General features: G+C 51.0%; 2 protein-coding genes across 5 annotated transcripts; one reads left to right on the top strand and one right to left on the bottom strand.

The window, feature by feature from the left end:
- Window positions 1883-9459, bottom strand: PRR3 (proline rich 3). Of its 4 annotated transcripts, XM_013996606.2 has the most exons (6): window positions 9347-9434; window positions 8320-8442; window positions 7561-7623; window positions 4182-4363; window positions 3689-3808; window positions 1883-3187 (listed from the first exon to the last, which is right to left on the bottom strand). In XM_013996606.2, exons 1-6 carry the CDS (start codon window positions 9429-9431, stop codon window positions 2996-2998), a joined length of 765 nt encoding a protein of 254 aa, XP_013852060.1. In that variant the 5' UTR covers window positions 9432-9434; the 3' UTR covers window positions 1883-2995. The 4 variants fall into 4 exon arrangements, 3 of the variants coding, with proteins under 3 accessions (XP_013852060.1, XP_013852066.1, XP_005653514.1); XR_002345608.1 differs by having other exon boundaries at window positions 3689-3979; window positions 8320-9459; XM_013996612.2 differs by lacking the exon at window positions 3689-3808.
- GNL1 (G protein nucleolar 1 (putative)) lies at window positions 9574-19111 on the top strand. The gene is given in 12 exon segments (NM_001128478.1): window positions 9574-9646; window positions 10065-10230; window positions 10605-10741; window positions 10903-11054; window positions 11172-11243; window positions 12470-12677; window positions 12822-12917; window positions 13281-13475; window positions 17708-17886; window positions 17962-18124; window positions 18350-18490; window positions 18870-19111. Coding segments are annotated over 12 exon segments (1824 nt in total).

Here is a 20094-nt window from a genome sequence, read left to right as displayed (position 1 = left end):
TGACTCCAAGAATCATGGAATTAAAACTGGAGGGAGGGAAAGTTCTGAATCCCGAGGACCTTATGGTGGCATGATCATCAAACATGCTTTGTACCACCACTTGACCTGTGAGAGAAATAAGCTATCTTGCCTTAAGACAAATTTGGTTGCTGTTACAACTGATTTTAGAACTGATAAACTGGGCCATGGTAGGTGCTTAATATTTAGAGTGCATGAATATATCCATGCTCATGGCTTTGACCACTACCTACATGCAGATAATTCAGATTTATGTCTCTAGTTTTAATCTAAATACCAAAACTGTACCTCCAACTACTTCCTTTGTCTTTCTCCTTGATGTCTTAAAAGGCAGCTTAGACTCAATCAACCATTTCAAAAGCAAAATTAGGAGTTTCCATCGTGGCACAGCCAAAATGAATCCAACTTGGAACCATGAGGTTGTGGGTTTGATCCCCAGCCTCACTCAGTGGGTTAAGGATCCAGTGTTATCATGAACTGTGGTGTAGGTCGCAGACGTGGCTCAGTTCTGGCATTGCTATGGCTGTGGTGTAGGCGAGGAGTTGTATCTCTGATTAGACCCCTAGCCTGGGAACCTCCATATGCTTTTTCCAAACAAGAAAAAGCATTGTTTCTTCCAGTATCTTTCTTTTTAAATAGGTACTTGGTTATGCAAGCCAGAATACCCCTGAGAAATCTAAGATACTTTCATTTTGATCGCTTATTTCCGAATGTCCACTTTTCTCCCACTCTGCTCCTCAAGTCTCTACGACCATCACGACTCACTCGACTACTCAAGTAACCTTCAAACCCCCACTTCCAGGCCAGCTCCATACAGAGATGATCTTTTTGAAAAACCAATCTTATGTATGGTAACCACTGCCTAAAACTCCTCAAAAACTTCTCTCTTAAGAAAAAGACCCAAATCCTGATGTCCTGCAAGGCCCTGAGTGGTCTTGCTCCTCTTCCTTCTGCCTCACCTCCCACTCTTAGCACCACCTTTGCCTGGCCTCTGCTCTCCCACATCACCTCCTGCTTGTCCTCAGAGCTTGTCTCAGCTGCCATCTCCCCAGACTCCCTATGTTACATACCCCTGCCATGTCTCCCTTCATTATACTTTTGCCTTTCAGGGCTGCACCCGAGGCATATGGAGGTTCCCAGGCTAGGGGCTGAATTGGAGCTGCAGCTGCCGGCCTACATCACAGCCACAGCAATGCCAGATCTGAGCCCTACCTGCGACCTACACCATAGCTCACAGCAATGCCAGGTCCTTAACAAGTCCAGGGATTGAACATGCATCCTTGTAGATACTAGTTGGGTTTGTCACTGCTGAACCATGAAGGGAACTCCCTTCATTGCACTTGTCAGGCACTTCATACATATCTGTGCGTGCAGCAGCTTGATGTGGGATCTCAGTTCCTAGTCCAGGGATTGAACCCAGACACAGTGGGGAAGTGCCAAATCCTAATTTGTGACTTTTTGACAAACATGTCTCCTCCGGAAGATTTTAAAGTCATTGATATCAGCTCGCCATTATCTCTAGTGTCTAGTATTTGGCCTGGACCACATGTACTCTACAAACATTTGTTGAAAGATTGCTTTGTCATTACTGCTCCATAAACATCAAACCATAAACACAGGTAAAATGTTTAAAAAATTACTCCGTAGACACCTAGCCTTTCATTTCTCCCACAAAACTTTATCCTTGAACATAATGCAGCCTGGTCCAGTTGATTCCCATAGGTTCATGGGACTCCACTGGTTTCTTCAGACTGCAAGAAACTTCTGTCAATATGGCGTATGAAATGAAGAATAAAGTGACTCCAAAAAGAACAGCATTATCTGCACCTGCAGAGATGACGGGGAACACAGAGATGCAAGAAAATGCTTGTTTCCAGTGTGTTTATTACTAATATAAAAAAATGCTAAAAAGAAAAAAAAATTCAATCTCAATTTTCCAACGGCTCTCATCCTTCCCTCTTGCCCACACAACTCCTGACCCATTTCCTCAGGGCCAGTTCAAAACTGAACCTGTTCACTGCTGTTTTCACAGAAAACAATCAGTGCCAGGGATGCAGGGAAAGAAGGCTCGGAGGCGGCGACAGTACTGTCCAATATCCTACCCATAGGCAGGCCAGGTGGAGATTCACAGGATTCAAACGAAAGGGCTGGTGGCCTCACAATGATGTCGTCTAACTAAAACGGGCTGGAGAGGAGACAGGGTGGGCCCCTCTGGGGCTCTACAGGACATCTCTCAGGCCTGTGTCCAACCCAGAGAAACTGACACCAGGACCTGGGGAGGAGCGGCAAGGCAGTCTTGTGGAAGGTGTCACAATTGTCCCGTGTTAGGAGGTGGGGAAGGTCTGGAGGGCATCAACGGTCCCACTCATTTTGGCAGAAGAACTTACTCTAGTGTTGGGAGGTCACAGAAATGCCACGGACACTGAGAAAGGTTACGAGGGGATGCACAGTTTCACAAAGCACAGTGATCACAGACCGTTGCGGTGGGGATCATGCTACTGACGGAGAAACTATGAAATCCAAGAGCAGGGCAGGTGGCCTCTCAGGGAGTAACTCTGTACCAGTCAGCCAAACTTGACCCCAGGTCAGAGGACCCGGTGAATGTCACAGAGCAGCTGACGACACCGGGGGGGAGGGGGTGTCACATAAAAAGGACTGAAAACAAGCAGCTAGAAGAAGGGAATGGTAGGAAACTGCTCCAAGGCTCTCAGGAACCAGGGCGATACCGGGAACTGGGTGGACAGATGCACGAGAAACAGCACCAGAGAGGTTTCCTGTTCTGCAGTCAGTTGGAGGGGGAAGAGGATCCAGGAGGCAGCTCTATGGAGCAAAGTTGGGGTCCTGGAGATGAGTCTCTGGAGGCTGGACCAGAAGAAAGAGTGCAACTGCGCACCAGTGATGAACACGACTCGACCCCAAGTGGCGGAGGTGGCGATGAGGGTGGGCGTCATGGACCGAGGTGCTGGGTGGAACAGCCTCACAGTAGCCACCACAGGGCCACAGGGAAGTACACGGCCACTAGGCCAGCGGGCTCCTTCCAGCCTGGATGGGAAGGCACAGTCTCACAGAGGAGGTCCATTGGCGCCAGGGTGGTAGAAGGCACAGAGGTCCTCATATCGACAGTGGCCTTTTTTGGCAAAGTGTCGGCAGACGGGGCGGTCGGATTTGTCTGTGAACAAGCGAAAATAGGGCAGTTTAAAATGTGAGTAAGAGAGAAAACAAATGAGAGTTCCCGTTGTGGCTCAACGGAAGCGAATCTGACTAGTATTCAAGAGGACGCAGGTTCGACCCCTGGCCTTGCTTAGTAGGTTAAGGATCTGGCGTTGCTGTGGCTGTGGCATAGGCCGGTGACTATAGCTCCCATTCAACCCCTAGCCTGGGAACCTCCATATGCCGCAGGTGTGGCCCTAAAAAGAACCCCCTCCCCCAAAAAAGAGAGAGAAAACAAATGAAACAAAAAGCAGAGAAGGCGGTCAGATTTCCTACTCACTACCACCTTCAGATATTATGGAATGGTAGGTAGTCTTTCTCCCAGAAGAAAAAACATTCAGGGCTACTCCTAGCTCAAAAGGACAAAGGACAGCCCAAAAGAGAAGAGCCATGGGTATCAGGTCACTCTTGAGAGTGACGAGTATTAAATGTGTGCAGGTATTAAAAAAATGGACCTCACCTTCCATAACCTGGGGTCCATCCTTGGGTGGGCAGGTATTCTTGATAAGAGACCAGCTTTTGAGCCTTCGAGGATTTCTCTGCTCTTTGTGAAAGCCTCCCCTGGAGGGACCCCCATGGCCTGGTCCAGGAAAAGGAGGCTCAGCATTGACCCCCCACCAACCACGACCATATGGGCCAGACCTGGGGCCTAGGCCTCCCCGAAGTGGACCTCTGCCCCGGGGAGGAGGTGGGAGACTCAGCAGTGGTGGGATCATTGGTCCCCTTGATCCCGGAGGACCTCTGTGAAGAGCTGAAGAGAGAGAGAGAGAAAGAGAGAGAGAAAGAAACAGGCTAGAGAACAGGCGGAGCCTTAATAGCACTTCAGAAGCCCCCCCCATGCCCCACCTCCCCAGCTATCTCACCCTCCTCCCCAAAGGTAACAACTTTCCTGACTTCTAGCACCATAGGTTAGTTTTTGCCTGTTTTCGAACTTTGCATAAACGGAATCATACAGTCTGCATTCTTTTGTGTCTGGTCCTTTTGCTCAACATCGTGTTTATGAGATTCATCCAGGATGCCTGTAGCAGGAGTGCCTTCATTTTCACTGCAGTGTAGTATCCCATTGGATGCACACACAACACCTTATTTATCCATTCTACTGATGGTGGACATGTGGGTGGATTCCAGTGTGGGGCTATAACGAAAAATGCTGCTATGAACATTTTTATTCATGTCTTCATTACACACATGTATGCATTTCGGCTGAGTATACATGTAGTAGAAATACTGTTGAGTCCTCGAGTATACATATGCTCAAGTTCAAGAAAGTCAAACTTTTCCCCAAAGTGGTTGTACCGATTCATGCTCCCACCAGCAGTTGTTCCACAGACAACCCACTGTTCCTTAATAACACTTGCTAATCCTGATCAGTTTCATTTTTTGCCATTCTAGTGAATGTAAAGAGTGGTGTTCTGTTTTGAAATTGTGATTAAAACCTGTAACATAGAGTTTGCCATCTTGGAGTTTTCTTGTGGTACAGTGGGTTAAGGATCCGTCATTGTCACTGCTATGGCTTGGGTTGATGCTATGACACGGATTTGATCCCCTGGCCCCAGAACTTCTGCATGCTGTGGGTGTGGCAAAAAAAAAAATTGCTACCTTAACTACTTTTACGTTTACATCTTGGTTTTGTCAAGTGAATTCATGTTGTTGGGAAACAGATCCCCAGAACTTCTCATCTTGCAAAACTGAACTTTACAGCTATTAAACTCTCTAGCCCCCCTTTCCACCCAGCCCCTGGCAACCACTATTCTACTTTCTGTTCCTATGACTTCAACTATTTTAGATTCCTCACACTGGTGGAACCATACAGTATTTATCTTTTTGTGACCGGCTCACTTCAGCATATGGCCTAAAGGTTCATGTGTGCTGCAGCATGTGACAGGGTTTTCTTTCGTCGGGGGATGAAAAAGGAATCATAGTCTGTTGTATGGTTGTACCACATTTTGTTTATCCATTCATCCATCAACGAACATTTGGGTGGCTGCCATCTCCTGCCTACTGTGAACAGTGCTGTAGTGAACATGAGTGTGCAAATCCCTCTTCAACATCCTTCATTCTTTTTGATAAATACCCACAACTAGATCATATATAGTAGTTCTCTTAATTTTTTGAGGAGTCTCCATACTGTTTTCCATAGTGGTGGGACTACTTTACAATCCCACCAACTGTGCACAAAGGATTCAGTTTCAAAGATATACATTTTTATCTTGCATTTATTTGATGACTAATGATGTTAGGTTCTTGCTCATGTTTTTGGCTATTTATATCTCAGGATTTTTTTTTTTTTTTTGCTTTTTGCTTTTTGTTTTTGTAGGCCCTCACTCGAGGCACATGAAGTTTCCGGGCTAGGGGTCAAATCAGAGCTATAGCTACCAGCCTACACCACAGCTCACAGCAACGCCGGATCCCTGACCCACTGATCGAGGCCAGGAATCGAACCTGCATCCTCACATATACTAGTCACTTTCATTTCCACTGTACCACAATGGGAACTCCCATATCTCAGTTTTTATGAGGTGGCTGTGCCAGCCTTTTGCCCATTTTTCTAACAGATTGTCAGAAAAGCTTTTATTTATTTACTTATTTTATTTTATTTATTTATTTTTTTGCTTTTTAGGGCTGCACCGCCGGCATATGGAGGTTCCCAGGCTAGAGGCTGAATCGGAGCTACAGCTGCTGGCCTACACCACAGCCACAGCAACACCAGATCTGACCTGTGTCTGCAACCTGCATCACAGCTCATGACAACCCTGGATCCTTAACCCACTGAGTGAAGCCAGGTATCAAACCCAGAACCTCATGGTTCCTAGTCGGATTTGTCTCCGCTGTGCCATGACAGAAACTCCAGAAGAGCTTTTAATATATTATAGATTTGAGCTCTTAATTGGTTATATATGTTGCAATTATCTTCTACTCTATGGCTTCCTATTAACCTTTTTTTTTTTGTCTGCCTGCACCCGCAGCATGCAAAAGTTACAGGGCCAGGGATCAAACCACAGCTGTGACCTGAGCCACAGCAGTGAAAATGCTGGATCCTTAACCAGCTGTGTCACCAGGGAACTCTCCTATTAACTTCTTCTTCTTTTCTTTTTTTTGGTCTTTTGTCTTTTTAGGGACACACCTATGTGTCATATGGAGCTTCCCAGACTAGGGTCAAATTGGAGCTGTAGCTGCTGGTCTATGCCACAGCCACAGCCACACAGGACCTGAACCATGTCTGCGGCCTACACCACAGCTCACGGTAATGCTGGATCCTTAACCCACTGAGTGAGGCCGGGGATCAAACCCAAGTCCTCATGGATACTAGTTGGGTTTGTTAACCACTGAGCCATGATGGGAACGTCCCTATTAACTTCTTAATGGTATCATTTGATTAACGGAAGTTTGTATTTTCTAATGTAGTTCAGTTTGTCTTTCCTTTACAGTTAGTGTGTGTGTTTCTTGTCTGTTTAAAAATTCTAATCTACTTTCTTTTTTTGGCCACCCTGCAGCATTGGAGTTCCTGGGCCAGGGATCAGATCTGAGGCACAGTTTCGACCTTTGGCTGCAGCTATGGCAAAGCGGCATCCTTAACTCGATGTTCTGGGCAGGGCCGGGGACTGAACCTGGATCCTGGTGGTGCGGGGATGCCTCCAATCCTGTTGCACCACAGTGGGAACTCCTAATCTACTTTAAGACTGTGACATATATTTGTTTTCAAGAATTATTTCTTTACCTTTTATATTTAGATATATATAGTCTACTTGAAATTGCTGTTTGTATATAGCATGAAAAGGAGGTCAAATTTCTCCACCCCCTCCATGAACACCATATTAATCCAGCATCATTTACTGAAAAGACCACTATTTTATTTCAGTTTCATCTTCATCATTAACAAAGTGACCATGTATGTGTGGACCTGTTACTGAACTCTTTATGCCATTCTGTTTATTTATATGGCTCTCATTTGGCCAGTATCATAGCATCATAACTACTATAGTTTTACAATAAGGCTTGATATTCAGAATAAGCCCTTCCACTTTGACTGTCTTTGCAATCTCTCACCTTGACCCTTTGCATTTACATACAAGAATGTAGAATGTTTACTTTCTACAAAAACTTTGTAGGGATTATAACTGTGAGTGCATTGATCCTATAGGTCAATTTGGGAAGAACTGACACTTTCACAGCATTGAGTTTTTTCAATCTGTCAGGACATATTTTCCATTAATTTAAGAGGTATAGAATGCCTGATCTTTGAAGTCCTTCCTGGGTTTCAGTCTGTACTCCCCCACCCCATTCCTCCCTTCTCAGGACCTAATCCAAGAATCACGGCCCCTTTCTCCTCACCTGACTTGGGATCACCAGGCTTTCCATTGGCCATGGGGGGAGGACCCAGAAGGCTGGGTGGTCCTACGAGTAGACATGAAAATATGGTCATCAGAATGGACTAAAGGACTGGTGATCTTGCTTTTATATATTTTTCTTCTATTACTCATTTCTTAATCTAACTGCTAAAGCCAGGTATATTCTCAGTTACCAGCTCTCACCCTATCTATCTGCAAAGCATTTTCAGGATTTGCAAAGTGGAGACTCAAGGGGAATAATGAGGAAAGGATATCTACAAACTTTCTCTTAGGCTGTTGCTATCCAAAAGATCCTAAGTGGTTCCAGAAGTAATCCAATTTCTCGCTTTAACTGTTGACCAATCAGATAGCTCTCCCCACCTCCATCCCATTCCCGAGTAGTTTAAAGAAGGCTGCTCTTCCACCTTCCCTGTGAAAGTCTGGTCACAAACTGTCATCCCAGTCATGCAATCTGCAACCTCTCTAGGGCCCCCACTCCCCTGTCGTGCTGCGGCTGCGCACACGAACTCTTCGTCTTCTCCCTTGACTTCTTTAGAAAGGTTTAGGGGCCGGTTTGAAGTTAAGGGTTCAAGTAAGAGATCTCACATAGTGCTCTATTCCGGACAGGCCTCCCCCAGCCCCCGCCCCAGCGCGTGCGCCCTTCCTCCTTCCGTTAGAGCCCCCTCCCCAGCACATTTTCGGCGGCTAGCCCCTCGCCTGGCCCAGCTGACAGGCATGTGCACACCCCTCTCGGACTCCTCACCGATGGGACTCCCATCCTCCTCATCTCCAGTCTCTTCCCGCTCTGTCAGTGGGGGCTGCTGATGCGGAGGCTGCTGCTGCTGAGTCTGCTTCTTTCGTTTCGGCATCGTGGTTGCGGCAATGGCTGCAGCGGGATTTGGAGAGCAGTGAGGAAGGGGCACGCTGGAATTCTGTTTCCGCTTCCGGGGGGGCAGTGGACAGTGAAGGCTGGGGCTCCCGCCATTTCACTTCCGGAAGGCTCTGGGGACCCTTTGTGCGGCTCGTCTCACATCAGCAGGCTCCCTCGGCCTTAGCCAGGCGTGGCAGCAATCCCAAACCATTCCTTTATCGCATTTCTATGAACGCTTGAAAAAGTCGCTCGCTTCCCCCCGGCTGGGAAAAAAACACAACCGGCTCCTCACAGTGTGTCATAGAGTCGGCGGGCTCTCGGGGCAGAAAGCCTGACAGAGGGGCTGTCGCACCCTAAGATCGCCACATCCGGTCCCCGGTTTCTATGGTAACAGCTGCAGGCACAACTTCGTGCCCTGTGACCTCCCTCCAAACATCCTTGTCCCACCTGGATTTCCCTCCTCGGCCGCACTTGCACTTATGATCTGTAAATCTGCTCCTTATCACCGTTCCCACAAGGAATCTGGGTGCCAGCAGGGCAGTGCCTAGGGCTCTCCAAACCGCCATCCGCCCCTCAAGACCTCTGACCCTGTCCTAGTGTAGCCCAGTCATTTGGCTTCCTTCCCGGGACGCGTGGTCGCGGCTTTCCTCCAAGATCCAGCCGGAGGGTTGGTAAAGTAGATTCTGCGCGTCCCTTTCTCCCCCGGGTGGTAAGACCCGCCCTCCGCTCCACTGCCCCCACCAGGTGAGTGGTAGCTTCTCCCCCGCGCGCAAGGTAGTGATGACACGCGTCCCCCCTCCTCCGAGCGCTAGTTGGTAGCGTCCGTGACGAAGTTAGACCGATCCTCCCACGCGCGCCTCCTTTCTCGCGGCTGCTGAGCCCTGTCCGTGCCACTGGCTCTTACATGCTGGTAGCCCACCTCTCATCATTCTCTTGCCTCGCTCCCAGTGGAAAGTGACTGTATTTTCCCCTGGTCGTCTTCCACCCCGGCCGCGGGGGCGCATCGGCCAGGCCCGCCCGCTGACGTCACCTTCCAGCCCCGCCCCCTCCAGGGTCCCGGGCCCCTGCGACCGGGGCTGCCCCGGGGGGAGTCAGTTGAAGCGGCTGGAGCTCGGCGGAGGGCGGGCCAGGTGACTGGTCCGGGCCATGCCGAGGAAGAAGCCTTTCAGCGTGAAGCAGAAGAAGAAGCAGTTGCAGGACAAGCGGGAGCGGAAGCGAGGTCAGTGCGGGAGCCAGAAGAGGGGGCGGGGCTCGGACTCCCGCACATCTGGAGGGAGGGGTGTGCCCACCTCACCTCTGGGAGGCGTGGGAAGGGGTGGCGGCAGCGCGCCGACGCGCGTGGGCGACCGCAGAGGGGATTCCCTCACCCCAGCCCCCCTACATCTGGAAGGGGTGGGGAAGGATGGAGAGTTGGGGGAGGGGAATCCCTCCAGCTCCTACGGGGCGCCATCCCCACAGATCCCTGGAGGAGTGCCTCCCCCCACGCACATCCGGGAGGGTCCTGGGCAGAGTAGGTGGGAGGATCTGGCTTCAAAAGAATCAGGGTGGTGTGAGGAGGAGCCAGGCCAACCGTGGGGGGGGGGTCTTATGGCCCCTGAGAGCTGGCCAGCACTGGCGTCACCAGCTCCTCCCCGCAGGGCTTCAAGATGGGCTGCGATCCAGTTCCAACAGCCGCAGCGGGAGCCGGGAGCGGCGGGAGGAGCAGACTGACACCTCGGACGGGGAATCTGTGACCCATCACATCCGCAGGCTCAACCAGCAGCCTTCCCAGGGGCTGGGCCCGCGTGGCTATGACCCAAATCGGTGAGAGTGGGCGGGGGTCTCTGGCCTGGGCTTCCCCGCCTACCCGGAAGTCAGAGCGCTAGGGGAAAGCAGGCTGCTGCTGGTGGAGGCTTGAAACTGGAGATGGTGGGGCTGGGATGCGACGGTTTTCCGCGGGGCCTCTGGGTCACCAGAGCGGGCCACGATCTTCTGGACTGGAGGGGCTGGGGAGAGTTTGGCCTTCAGAAGGGCGAGACTTGGAGGAAGGCCTACTGCTGTGTGAAAAAGATTTGGGGGAGGGCCCATTCAGAGGAGTGACTTGAACTCTGGAGAGGAAGCTTTGCGAAGTTGTCTGCCCAAGAGGGTAGTTTGTGACCAAGGATTGGCGATGGATGTGGTGGTCCCTGTCCTGTTAGGTATCGGCTGCATTTTGAGCGAGACAGCCGAGAGGAGGTGGAGAGGAGAAAGAGAGCGGCCCGGGAGCAAGTGCTGCAGCCCGTGAGTGCTGAGCTGCTGGAGCTGGACATCCAGGAAGTCTATCAGCCTGGGTCTGGTGAGTGAGCTCAGCGCTGGGAGCTTAGGTCAGGCAGTGGGCTGGGGAAAGGAGTTTAGAAGAGTAAGAGCTGACTGGGAGGAAGAATGGGAGGGCCTGGGATGCACCCTAGGTTCTAAAACTATTCTCAGACTTATTTGGACTTTTTCTTGATTTCTCAGTTCTGGACTTTCCCCGACGTCCTCCTTGGAACTATGAAATGTCCAAGGAGCAACTGATGAGCCAGGAGGAACGGAGCTTCCAGGAGTATCTTGGGAAGATTCATGGGGCTTATACCTCTGAGAAACTCAGTTACTTTGAGCACAATCTGGAGGTGAGAATAGAGTGAAGACAGGAGTGGGGCGTAGTGACACGTGGTCAGATTGGTCTGCCGTCAGGCAGGAGAGCAACTCTGGGCTCAGGTTCTCTCATATCAACCTTGTCTTTTCAGACATGGAGGCAGCTGTGGCGAGTGTTAGAGATGTCTGACATTGTCCTGCTAATTACTGATATCCGACATCCAGTGAGTCCTGGGGATGAGGTTGGGCCAGGGGAGGAGGGAGGAAGATCCTTGTGGGGTAAAGGGCAGAAGCAGGAGTTGGGAGGCAAAGAGGTAACCTCTTCCTTTCTGGTCTCCTCTATTCCATGCTGATGGCTGCAGTCCAAAGACTCAGTCTTTATTCATCAGTGTCCCAGCCTGTCACTCCTCCCCTGGCCACTGCCTCTCCTTTTCTTTGCTCCTTTGATGAAAAACTGCATATCCTGTTTCCTAGCCCACTAGAGCTCATACAAAGTCCCAGTATGGAGCTCCAGGGGATTCTGTGAAAAGGGCTGCCCTGCCGTAGGGGTCACTGCAGAACTCAGCCTCCCTCGGGATGCTAGGGTAGTGGCTAAAGCTGTAGACTCTGCTGCTGGACGGCCCTTGTGTGACCTGGCTCTGCTACTTCACAGTTGTCCTCCAGTGGGAGAAAGGGAAGTCTGAGGACTGTGGGGACATTCAGGTTGGAGATCTTTAACAGCATGTATGCACACTCCTTCACACAGACATACACGCGCATTCACACGCTCACACAGCCACACATACTCAACACAAATGTGCATGTGTGCATGCACACATGTATGCATGTGTACACATGTAGACAGGTGTGTGCACTTGAAAATAGATACATATTTTTGGAGTTCCCATCATGGCCCAGCGGAAATGAATCTGACTAGCATCCATGATGATGCGGGTTTGATCCCTGACCTCGCTCAGTGGGTTAAGGATCTGGTGTTGCGTAGGTCGCAGACGTGGCCGGGATCTGGCATTAATTGTGGCTGTGATGTAGGCCGGCAGCTATACCTTCGATCCGACCTCTAACCTGGGAACCTCCATATGCCGTGGGTTCAGCCCTAAAAAGCAAAAAGAAAGAAAATAGATAACGTATTTCTATCCCAACCCCCATCCCTGTTTGTGATTCCAGCCCTTACCCCAGTGTGCTGGGGTGGGTCCCTGTTTCCTGGTCGTGTTTTCAGCTCATTTCCATCCCTAATCAGGCCCTGTAGAGAATCCTCTGGAGACAAATGCACAGGTGTCACTTACCCCTGCTTTGTCTTCTGAGTTCAGTTTGACTGACTTACCCTTGTTGCCCCAGATTCTGCTTCCACCAGGGTGTTATTTCCAAGCTGTGCCTGGTGAGTGCGGAGCTGGAGGCAGAGAACTCGGGGTTGACCTTGCGTTGCTCCCTTCTCTTCCCATCCCTTTTTCAGGTTGTGAATTTCCCACCAGCACTTTATGAGTACGTGACTGGAGAGCTTGGGCTGGCCTTGGTGCTGGTCCTGAACAAGGTGGATCTGGCCCCGCCAGCTCTCGTAGTTGCCTGGAAGCATTATTTCCACCAGCACTATCCCCAGCTCCACATTGTCCTTTTCACCTCTTTTCCTCGGGACCCCCGCACACCGCAGGATCCTAGCAGCGGTGAGTGGGCAGTGAGGAGGGCAGCGTGGGAAAGAGGGGATTGGCAGGGGACAGAGGGGAACCTGATCTGGGGCCTGAGGCGGGGGGTGGTGGGGGCATAAGCCCCATGGGGTGTGCTCACACGTTTGTGCCTTGTGATTTCAGTCTTGAAGAAGAGTCGGAGGCGGGGGAGGGGATGGACTCGGGCCCTGGGGCCGGAGCAGCTGCTGAGAGCCTGTGAGGCCATCACTGCGGGGAAAGGTATGTGCCACTTCGGGGGGTAGCCATGGAAGGCCATGGGAGAGACCCAAGGCCCAGAGTCATTCTGCTCACCTTTCTTGAAGTCAGAGCCTCTGGTATGGACTCAGGTGAGAGACCACAGGGAGGCATGGAAGAGGGAGCAGCCTGACTTGGTGGGTAAAAGGAGGTGGCAGGCAGCAGCCCCAGTGGTTTGCTGCCTTTAGTCTTGCCGGTGCTTTTCAAAAACTCAGTAATACGTGCAATTCCAGGATGGGGTCCTTGGCTTTTCCTACCTCCAGAGGGTGCCACATAAATCAGCTGTGCAGTGCATTGTCTGTGCCGTGGTACCCAGCAGCCCTGAGAGCCTTCTCCTTCCTTGCACAGTGGACCTGAGCAGCTGGCGGGAGAAGATTGCCCGGGATGTGGCAGGGGCCACCTGGGGTAATGGCTCCGGGGAGGAGGAGGAAGAGGAGGACGGGCCGGCCGTCCTGGTGGAGCAGCAGACTGACTCGGCGATGGAGCCCACGGGCCCAACGCGGGAGCGCTACAAGGACGGGGTGGTGACCATCGGCTGTGTGGGTAAGGAGGCGGCCCATGCACGGTGGCTTCCAAGAGGCCCAGGGTTTCAGCATTTGGAAAAGAGGGAAGATAGGTCCCACTAGGGCAGAGGAGGCCATCTGCTACTGGGGAAGGGTCACAGCATGCCTGAGTTAAATCCCACTTCTTTCTCAGCTTATTGATCTTGAGTAAGTTATTTACCCACTCTCGGTCTTTGTGAGTTTGCTTTTCAAAATGAGGACGGTGAGGAGTTCCTGCTGTGGTGCAGTGGGTTAAGGATCTGGCATTGCTGCAACTGTGGCATAGGTTGCAGTATGGCTCAGATTTGATCCCTGGCCTGAGAACTTCCATTGGCCGTGGGTGCAACCAAAAGAAGAAGGAGAAAAAAAAAAATCAACAGTGATGCTCAACTAAAAGAATCGTGAGGAATTCCCTGGTGGCTCAGTGGGTTTAGGACTCAACATTGTCATTGCAGTGGGCAGTGGATCGCTGGCCTGGAAACTTCCAAGGGTGCAAAAAAAAAAACAAAACAAAACTTTGTCTCTGTTCTCAAGAAAGGAATGCAGGATTAAGATCAGGGGGGGGCAAGTGAGAAGTGACTTTGACAAAGGTGTGGTATCTAAGGGGATAATGGAACCAAAAAAGGCCCAGCCCAGAAGAAATGAGGGAAAGTAGCGTAGTTTAGCTCCTTGGAAACGCTCCTGACTTATCTTTCAGTCTTCTTTTTGTCTTGGGAAAAACCTGCTTGACTGCTGATAGGTTGCTGCCTTTTCCAGTCATTTCAGCCGGGCTTAGCCTCCCCTGGCTCCTGATCCCGGCTCTCCCTCCAGGGCCCTGTGCCCTCTCTCTGTAGCCTCTGCACTGACTTGTCTGGGTTGGGGGTGGTATAACATTGGAGAGTGTGGCTAAAGCACAGGCAGCCCTGAGCTTGGATTTCCCTCCAGCTCTTCTTCACTGAACCACACGACAGCTAATTACGAGCACCACGTGCTGTCTAATGATGGGACGTGCTGCTGTGAAAATGGCCGCAAAGTCCCTACCCTCACAGGGCTTGTTTATTTGTGAGTAAAATTGATGTGTGATCTGAAATCATATTGTTGAGCGACTGGGAGAGGAGAGATCCTCCGAGAAAGCCCCCTGAGAAGAGCCCGGAAGCTGAGATGAAGAGGCCATTTGGCGATGTGAGGAAAGGGCCTTCCAGGCCAAGGGGTCAAAAGTGAGAGGGTCTTGAGGTGGGAATGAGCTTGGTGATTGTGGGACCAGCCAAAGTGCAGCGGGGTTGCGGGATGGGAGCCAGGAAAGCGACTCAGGGATGAGGTCAGAAAGCTCGCAGGGGCCGCGCATGTGAGGTCTTGTGGCTGTGCGAAGGCATTCTGCATTTTATTCCAAAGCCAATGAGAAGCCACTGGTGGGTTGTTTTTTGTTTGTTTGTTTTTAATTTATTTTTTCCGCTGTATAGCATGGATACTGGTGGGTTTTGAACAGGGGAATGACAGAGTCTGACTTCGTGTTTTAGGAGTTTACTCTGCTGAGTGGAGAATGGTGAGGGTGGACAAGACTGGAAGCAGAGAGAGTGAAGTCAGGGGATGTCCAGTCTAGGGGAGAAACACGACCCGCTCAGAGCAGAGTGGTGGAGGTGGAGGTGAGGAGACAGGTCAGAACCAGGATCTCTTTTGAAGACAGAAAACCTGAGACTGTTGATGGGCTACACTTGGGGCATAAGAAAAAGTGAGGAATAAAGAAGGACTTCGAGGAGTTCCCATAGTGGCACAGCAGAAACGAATCCGACTAGGAACCATGAGGTTGGCATTTGATCCCTGGCCTCGCTCAGTGGGTTAAGGATCCGGCGTTGAGCTGTGGTGTAGGTTGCAGACATGGCTCGAATCTGATGTTGCTGTGGCTGTGGCGTAGGCCGGCAGCTGTAGCTCCGATTGGACTCCTAGCCTGGGAACTCCATATGCCACGGATGTGGCCCTAAAAAGCAAAAAAAAAAAATAAAGAAGGACTTCCAAGGTTTTGTACTGAGAAGCTGGGAATACTGAGATAGGAAGGTTGGGAGAGGAGCAGATTTAGAGGGATTGGGAAAGGGAATCAGAATGAAGTTTGATTCTTTTTAAATATTCCAAGTGGAGATGTTGACTTGCTGTGGGTATAGAAGCCTGGAGCTCAGGGGAGAGGACTGGAGGTTTGAATTCTGGTAAGATTTAAATTTGGGAAGCCATGAGGGGATGTAAATGGTATTTAAAGCCATGGCATTGGATGAGATGTGGGAGAGGAGGTAGGTGGAGAGGAGGCCAGGCCAGCATTTAGAGGTTGGGCAAAGGAGGACAAAACCAAGAGTCAAATGAAACAAGTTTGGAGAGGAAAGGAGAGCTCAGTTGTGTCAAATGTTGCCAACAAGTTGAGTGAGGTAAGAACAGAGACTTGCTCAACAGGGCGAGGTGGCATGGAGATCAGTGATTTCAGTGGACCGGGGGAGAGAAAGTCAGACTGGGTGGCCAGTGAGAGAACAGGCAACGACATGGCGGGGACCAACCCGCCCCCTTCCACCCCCGCCCCCCACAGTAATGTTGTACGAGAAATGAGCCAGACTCCACAGCAGCAGTACTGCACAGTTCCTGTCATGGCTCAGCAGAAATGAATCTGACTAGTATGCATGATGATGTGAGTTCAATCCCTGGCCTCTCTTGGCGGGTCGGGGATCTGGTGTTGCTGTGATCTGTGGTGTAGGTCCCAGATGGGGCTCAGGTCACAAGTTGCTGTGGCTGCAGCTCTGATTCAACTCCTAACCTGGGAACTTCCATATGCCGCACGTGCAGCCCTAAAAAGCTAAACAAAAAGGCTGTAAAATCGAACCATACCATTCAGAGCTACGCAGGTCATAAAACTGAAAAGAATACTAAGGAATCAACTAAATAGAAAAAATTAAAATTCTTAAAAAAATTGCGTTTAAAGATGGCTAAAAAAAAAAAAAAAAAACCTAAGGAGTCCTTACACCTCAGGACAAAGCTCCCATGTACACAGGGAGAGGGTTTCCATCAAGAAGGAACAAATGGGTCTAGGGGTGGATGATGGGTTCATTAGGCATGTTTATGTTTTGTGTATATTATAGTTTATAGTCACAAAGAAGATGGCATGAAGAAGTGGTGACAAAAAATAGACAAATTTTTAAAGGAGTTTTGCTGCAAAGGGGACAGAGAAATGAGGCTGGTAGAGGTTGATCAAAGGAGAGTTGTCCCCCATCCCCTTTGGAAAGGATCAGTCACAGGACCCGTGGATACCGAGGGCCGACTGTATTGCTAATCGTTTTATATAAGGGACTTGAGCCTTGGTATCGTGGGGGCTCCTAGAACTGATCCCCCATGGATGCTGATGGCCAGCTGTGCTTGAGTGGGTTGTAAATGCAGCGAGTCAGCACCACGGTTCCTCTTGGCTCAGCCTCAGTCAGCTGCCTGGGAGCAGGTGCTGAGCAGGCAGAGTTGCATTTTACAGGGTTGGGGTTTTGCCAGTTTGACTAAGAAGAAGGGGAGAGTTGGGGCCAGGGACTTGAAGGTCTCTGAAAGGGACCGTGTCATGGAATCTCAGTTGGGTACGAAGGGAAGAGAGGACTTGCTAGTTAGGGTCAGGTTATTGGAATGAGGAACCAGAATAAGTGAGCTGGAAAGACAGAGATGAGGTGCTTGCGGGTGAGATTTGGAAGGTATGAAGAGACAGGTCCAAGGTGAGACCACATAGGCGGGGTGGAGAAAACTTTTGGAGGGGAGATCCTGGCACTGGGAGGCCAGGGTACTTACAGGGGGACCTGTGCCGATGCCAAAGTCCACCAGAATGAAGGAGGGGTCAAGAGAGAGCGACAGTGAGCCCCTGGGCTTCCAGTCTTGGAGAAGTTTGATAATCATGAGACACATGATTATCTCACTGGTATTGGGCACTTAGACCACTGCAAGCACAGAGCCCCGCGGTTGTACTTCTCATTTCATCCTGACTACTCTGAGCTTGGAGGTATCTGCTCTGTAAAATACAGAAAACAGAGACTCGGAAAATTAAATAACTTGCCATGAGGTCACAAAGCTTAGGCAAGTGGGGAGGCCAGGATTCAGCCCTGGCCAGAGCCTGATCTGTAACTGATGTACCACTTCCTTTATGACTTCTTTCTGTGCCTTAGTTCCCCTCCCACCCATAGTGACAGCACCTCGTCCTGCCCGTCAGGGGGTGAGGATCTGTCAGGTGTCAATGTTCCTTGTCTTCCTCAGGTTTCCCCAATGTGGGCAAGTCGTCACTTATCAACGGGCTGGTGGGGCGGAAGGTCGTGAGTGTCTCCAGAACCCCGGGCCACACCCGCTACTTTCAGACCTACTTTCTCACCCCCTCGGTGAAGCTCTGTGATTGTCCAGGCCTCATATTCCCCTCCCTTCTGCCCAGGCAGCTGCAGGTATGAGGGCGGAGGGGGCCGGGCGGGAGGAGGCAGGAGATGGAGGAAGGTGCTGAGTGTCCTTGTTTCCCCCAGGTCCTGGCGGGGATCTACCCCATTGCCCAAATCCAGGAGCCCTACACCGCCGTGGGCTACCTGGCCTCCCGAATCCCTGTGCAGGCCCTGCTCCACCTGCGCCACCCAGAGGCTGAGGACCCCTCTGCAGAACACCCCTGGTGTGCCTGGGACATCTGTGAAGGTGGGCTCCCCTCCCCTCGCCCTGTCTCCTCTCCTCTCCCTCCTTAGAGGTCCTGCCATCGATGGGGCAGCTGGCCGCTCACCCCTAGACTTCTATCTCAGGGCCAGCAAGATCCAGGCCTGGAATGTTCTGGGCGAAACTGGAAGGACTGTATTAGGGGAGAGGGGACGATGGTGACTGGGCCCAGTTGATGGGCTTCCCCCCATTATTCGTTTTTCCCTCCAGCCTGGGCAGAGAAACGTGGTTACAAGACAGCCAAGGCGGCCCGGAACGATGTGTACAGAGCGGCCAACAGCCTCCTGCGGCTGGCGCTAGATGGCCGCCTCAGCCTGTGCTTTCACCCCCCGGGCTACAGTGAGCAGAAAGGTCAGTCCACCGGCGTTCTTCCCCAGCCCCCGCTGTAGTGGAGGCCGAAGGGGGTGGGCTTTGGGGCCAGAGTGAGGATTCTGGATTCTGCACCCATCGGCCAGCTCTGTGTCACTGAGCATCACTGAGACGACTTCCTGATCTGCAGAACCAGGGTGGTAGTTGCCCCCTAGCAAGGTGGTGGCAGGATTGAAGTTAGTGCGAGCAGAGCTGGTCTGGTGCCCAGCACACGAGAGGTTGAATGAATGAGTGAACAGTGAATGCCAGCAGCTATAAAAGTTATTGTTACTCTTAGCCTTTGCCTCTTCCCCATCTTTGCCTGGCAGTAGTTTCTTGCTCAAAACTCTCCTCCATTCTTTTTCTTGTTTTGGTTCCCCAGGCACCTGGGAGTCCCATCCAGAGACCATGGAGCTGGTGGTTTTGCAGGGCAGGGTGGGGCCAGCAGGTGACGAGGAGGAGGAGGAAGAGGAAGAGCTGAGCAGCTCCTGTGAGGAGGAGGGAGAGGAGGACCGGGATGCGGATGAGGAGGGGGAAGGGGATGAGGACACCCCAACCTCAGCTCCAGGGTCCAGCCTGGCTGCCCGAAACCCCTACGCCCTGCTGGGCGAGGACGAGTGCTGAGTCCCTGCCCTGCTCCATCCCCCACCCCCAATATCTTTGCTTTTGGACTGACCTGGGGGTCTCTCCCCTCTGCCGCCCCAATTGTGAATAAAGATTGTCTGCTTTGTAGCCCCTTCCCCAGATGGACTGAAGTGAGAACAGCCGTCTCAGGCTGATAGCTGTGGGAGGCTCTGTTGCTCTCCTCCTTTCTTTTTTCTTTGCAAAGGAAGAGTTCTCTTAGGAGTTAATTCACTGGGTTCTAAGGCCTGACACCCCGCATCCTCTGCTCACTCTCCCACTGGCATCATCTGCGTGGGGAGGGGCGGTCACTTCAGGTTTTTGAGGCCTGGCCTAAATCCAGCCCCCTTTGGAAGTTTGCACCAGTCCCTGTGGGGATAGAGCAGCCTCCTGTGCGCCCCCTGCTGCCAGCCCTGGGTTAGGTGAGGAGCTTCTGGGAGAAGCAGCAGTAAGAAGGTATCAAGCTTTGTCTCCAAGTGAGATTTTTACAGGATTTATTGAAATTCAACAAATATTTACTGAGGGCTGACTGTGTGTCTGGGCTTATGTTAAGCACCGAGCATATAAAGATGCGTAAACAGGTCTGACCTAATATACCGCTTGGCCGTAATTAAGACCCCATTATCAGGCACCCAACTTTGTGGATTAAGAAGGGTGTATTAATGTTCTCCAAGTCCTTAGGGCTCAAACAGTATAATCCTAGAACTTCCTCTTGCTGGAAATATTTAGTTAAGACTAGATGCTTGTGAAAATGTTAATTAAATGTGTACGAGTAGTCTTAATTACTGGCAAACAGGTAGCGTGCACATTTATGGTTTGAGCAGAAGAGCCCTTTAAGCAAAGTATTAAGTATCATTATTTAAAAACCTGTACACACTAAGAGTGTACTGGATTCATAGGGGAGGGTCCAGAACCAGCCTCCTGAATCCCACTTACCCTGGTTTAGGACGGAGTCAGGGAGACCCAGTGCAGGGTCTGAGCTGTCC

This window comes from Sus scrofa, chromosome 7 (genome assembly GCF_000003025.6).
Source record: "Sus scrofa isolate TJ Tabasco breed Duroc chromosome 7, Sscrofa11.1, whole genome shotgun sequence".
NCBI classification, from domain to species: domain Eukaryota; kingdom Metazoa; phylum Chordata; class Mammalia; order Artiodactyla; family Suidae; genus Sus; species Sus scrofa.
The sequence above is the reverse complement of the archived record's forward strand: the minus strand, read 5'-3'. Positions and strand labels throughout refer to the sequence as shown.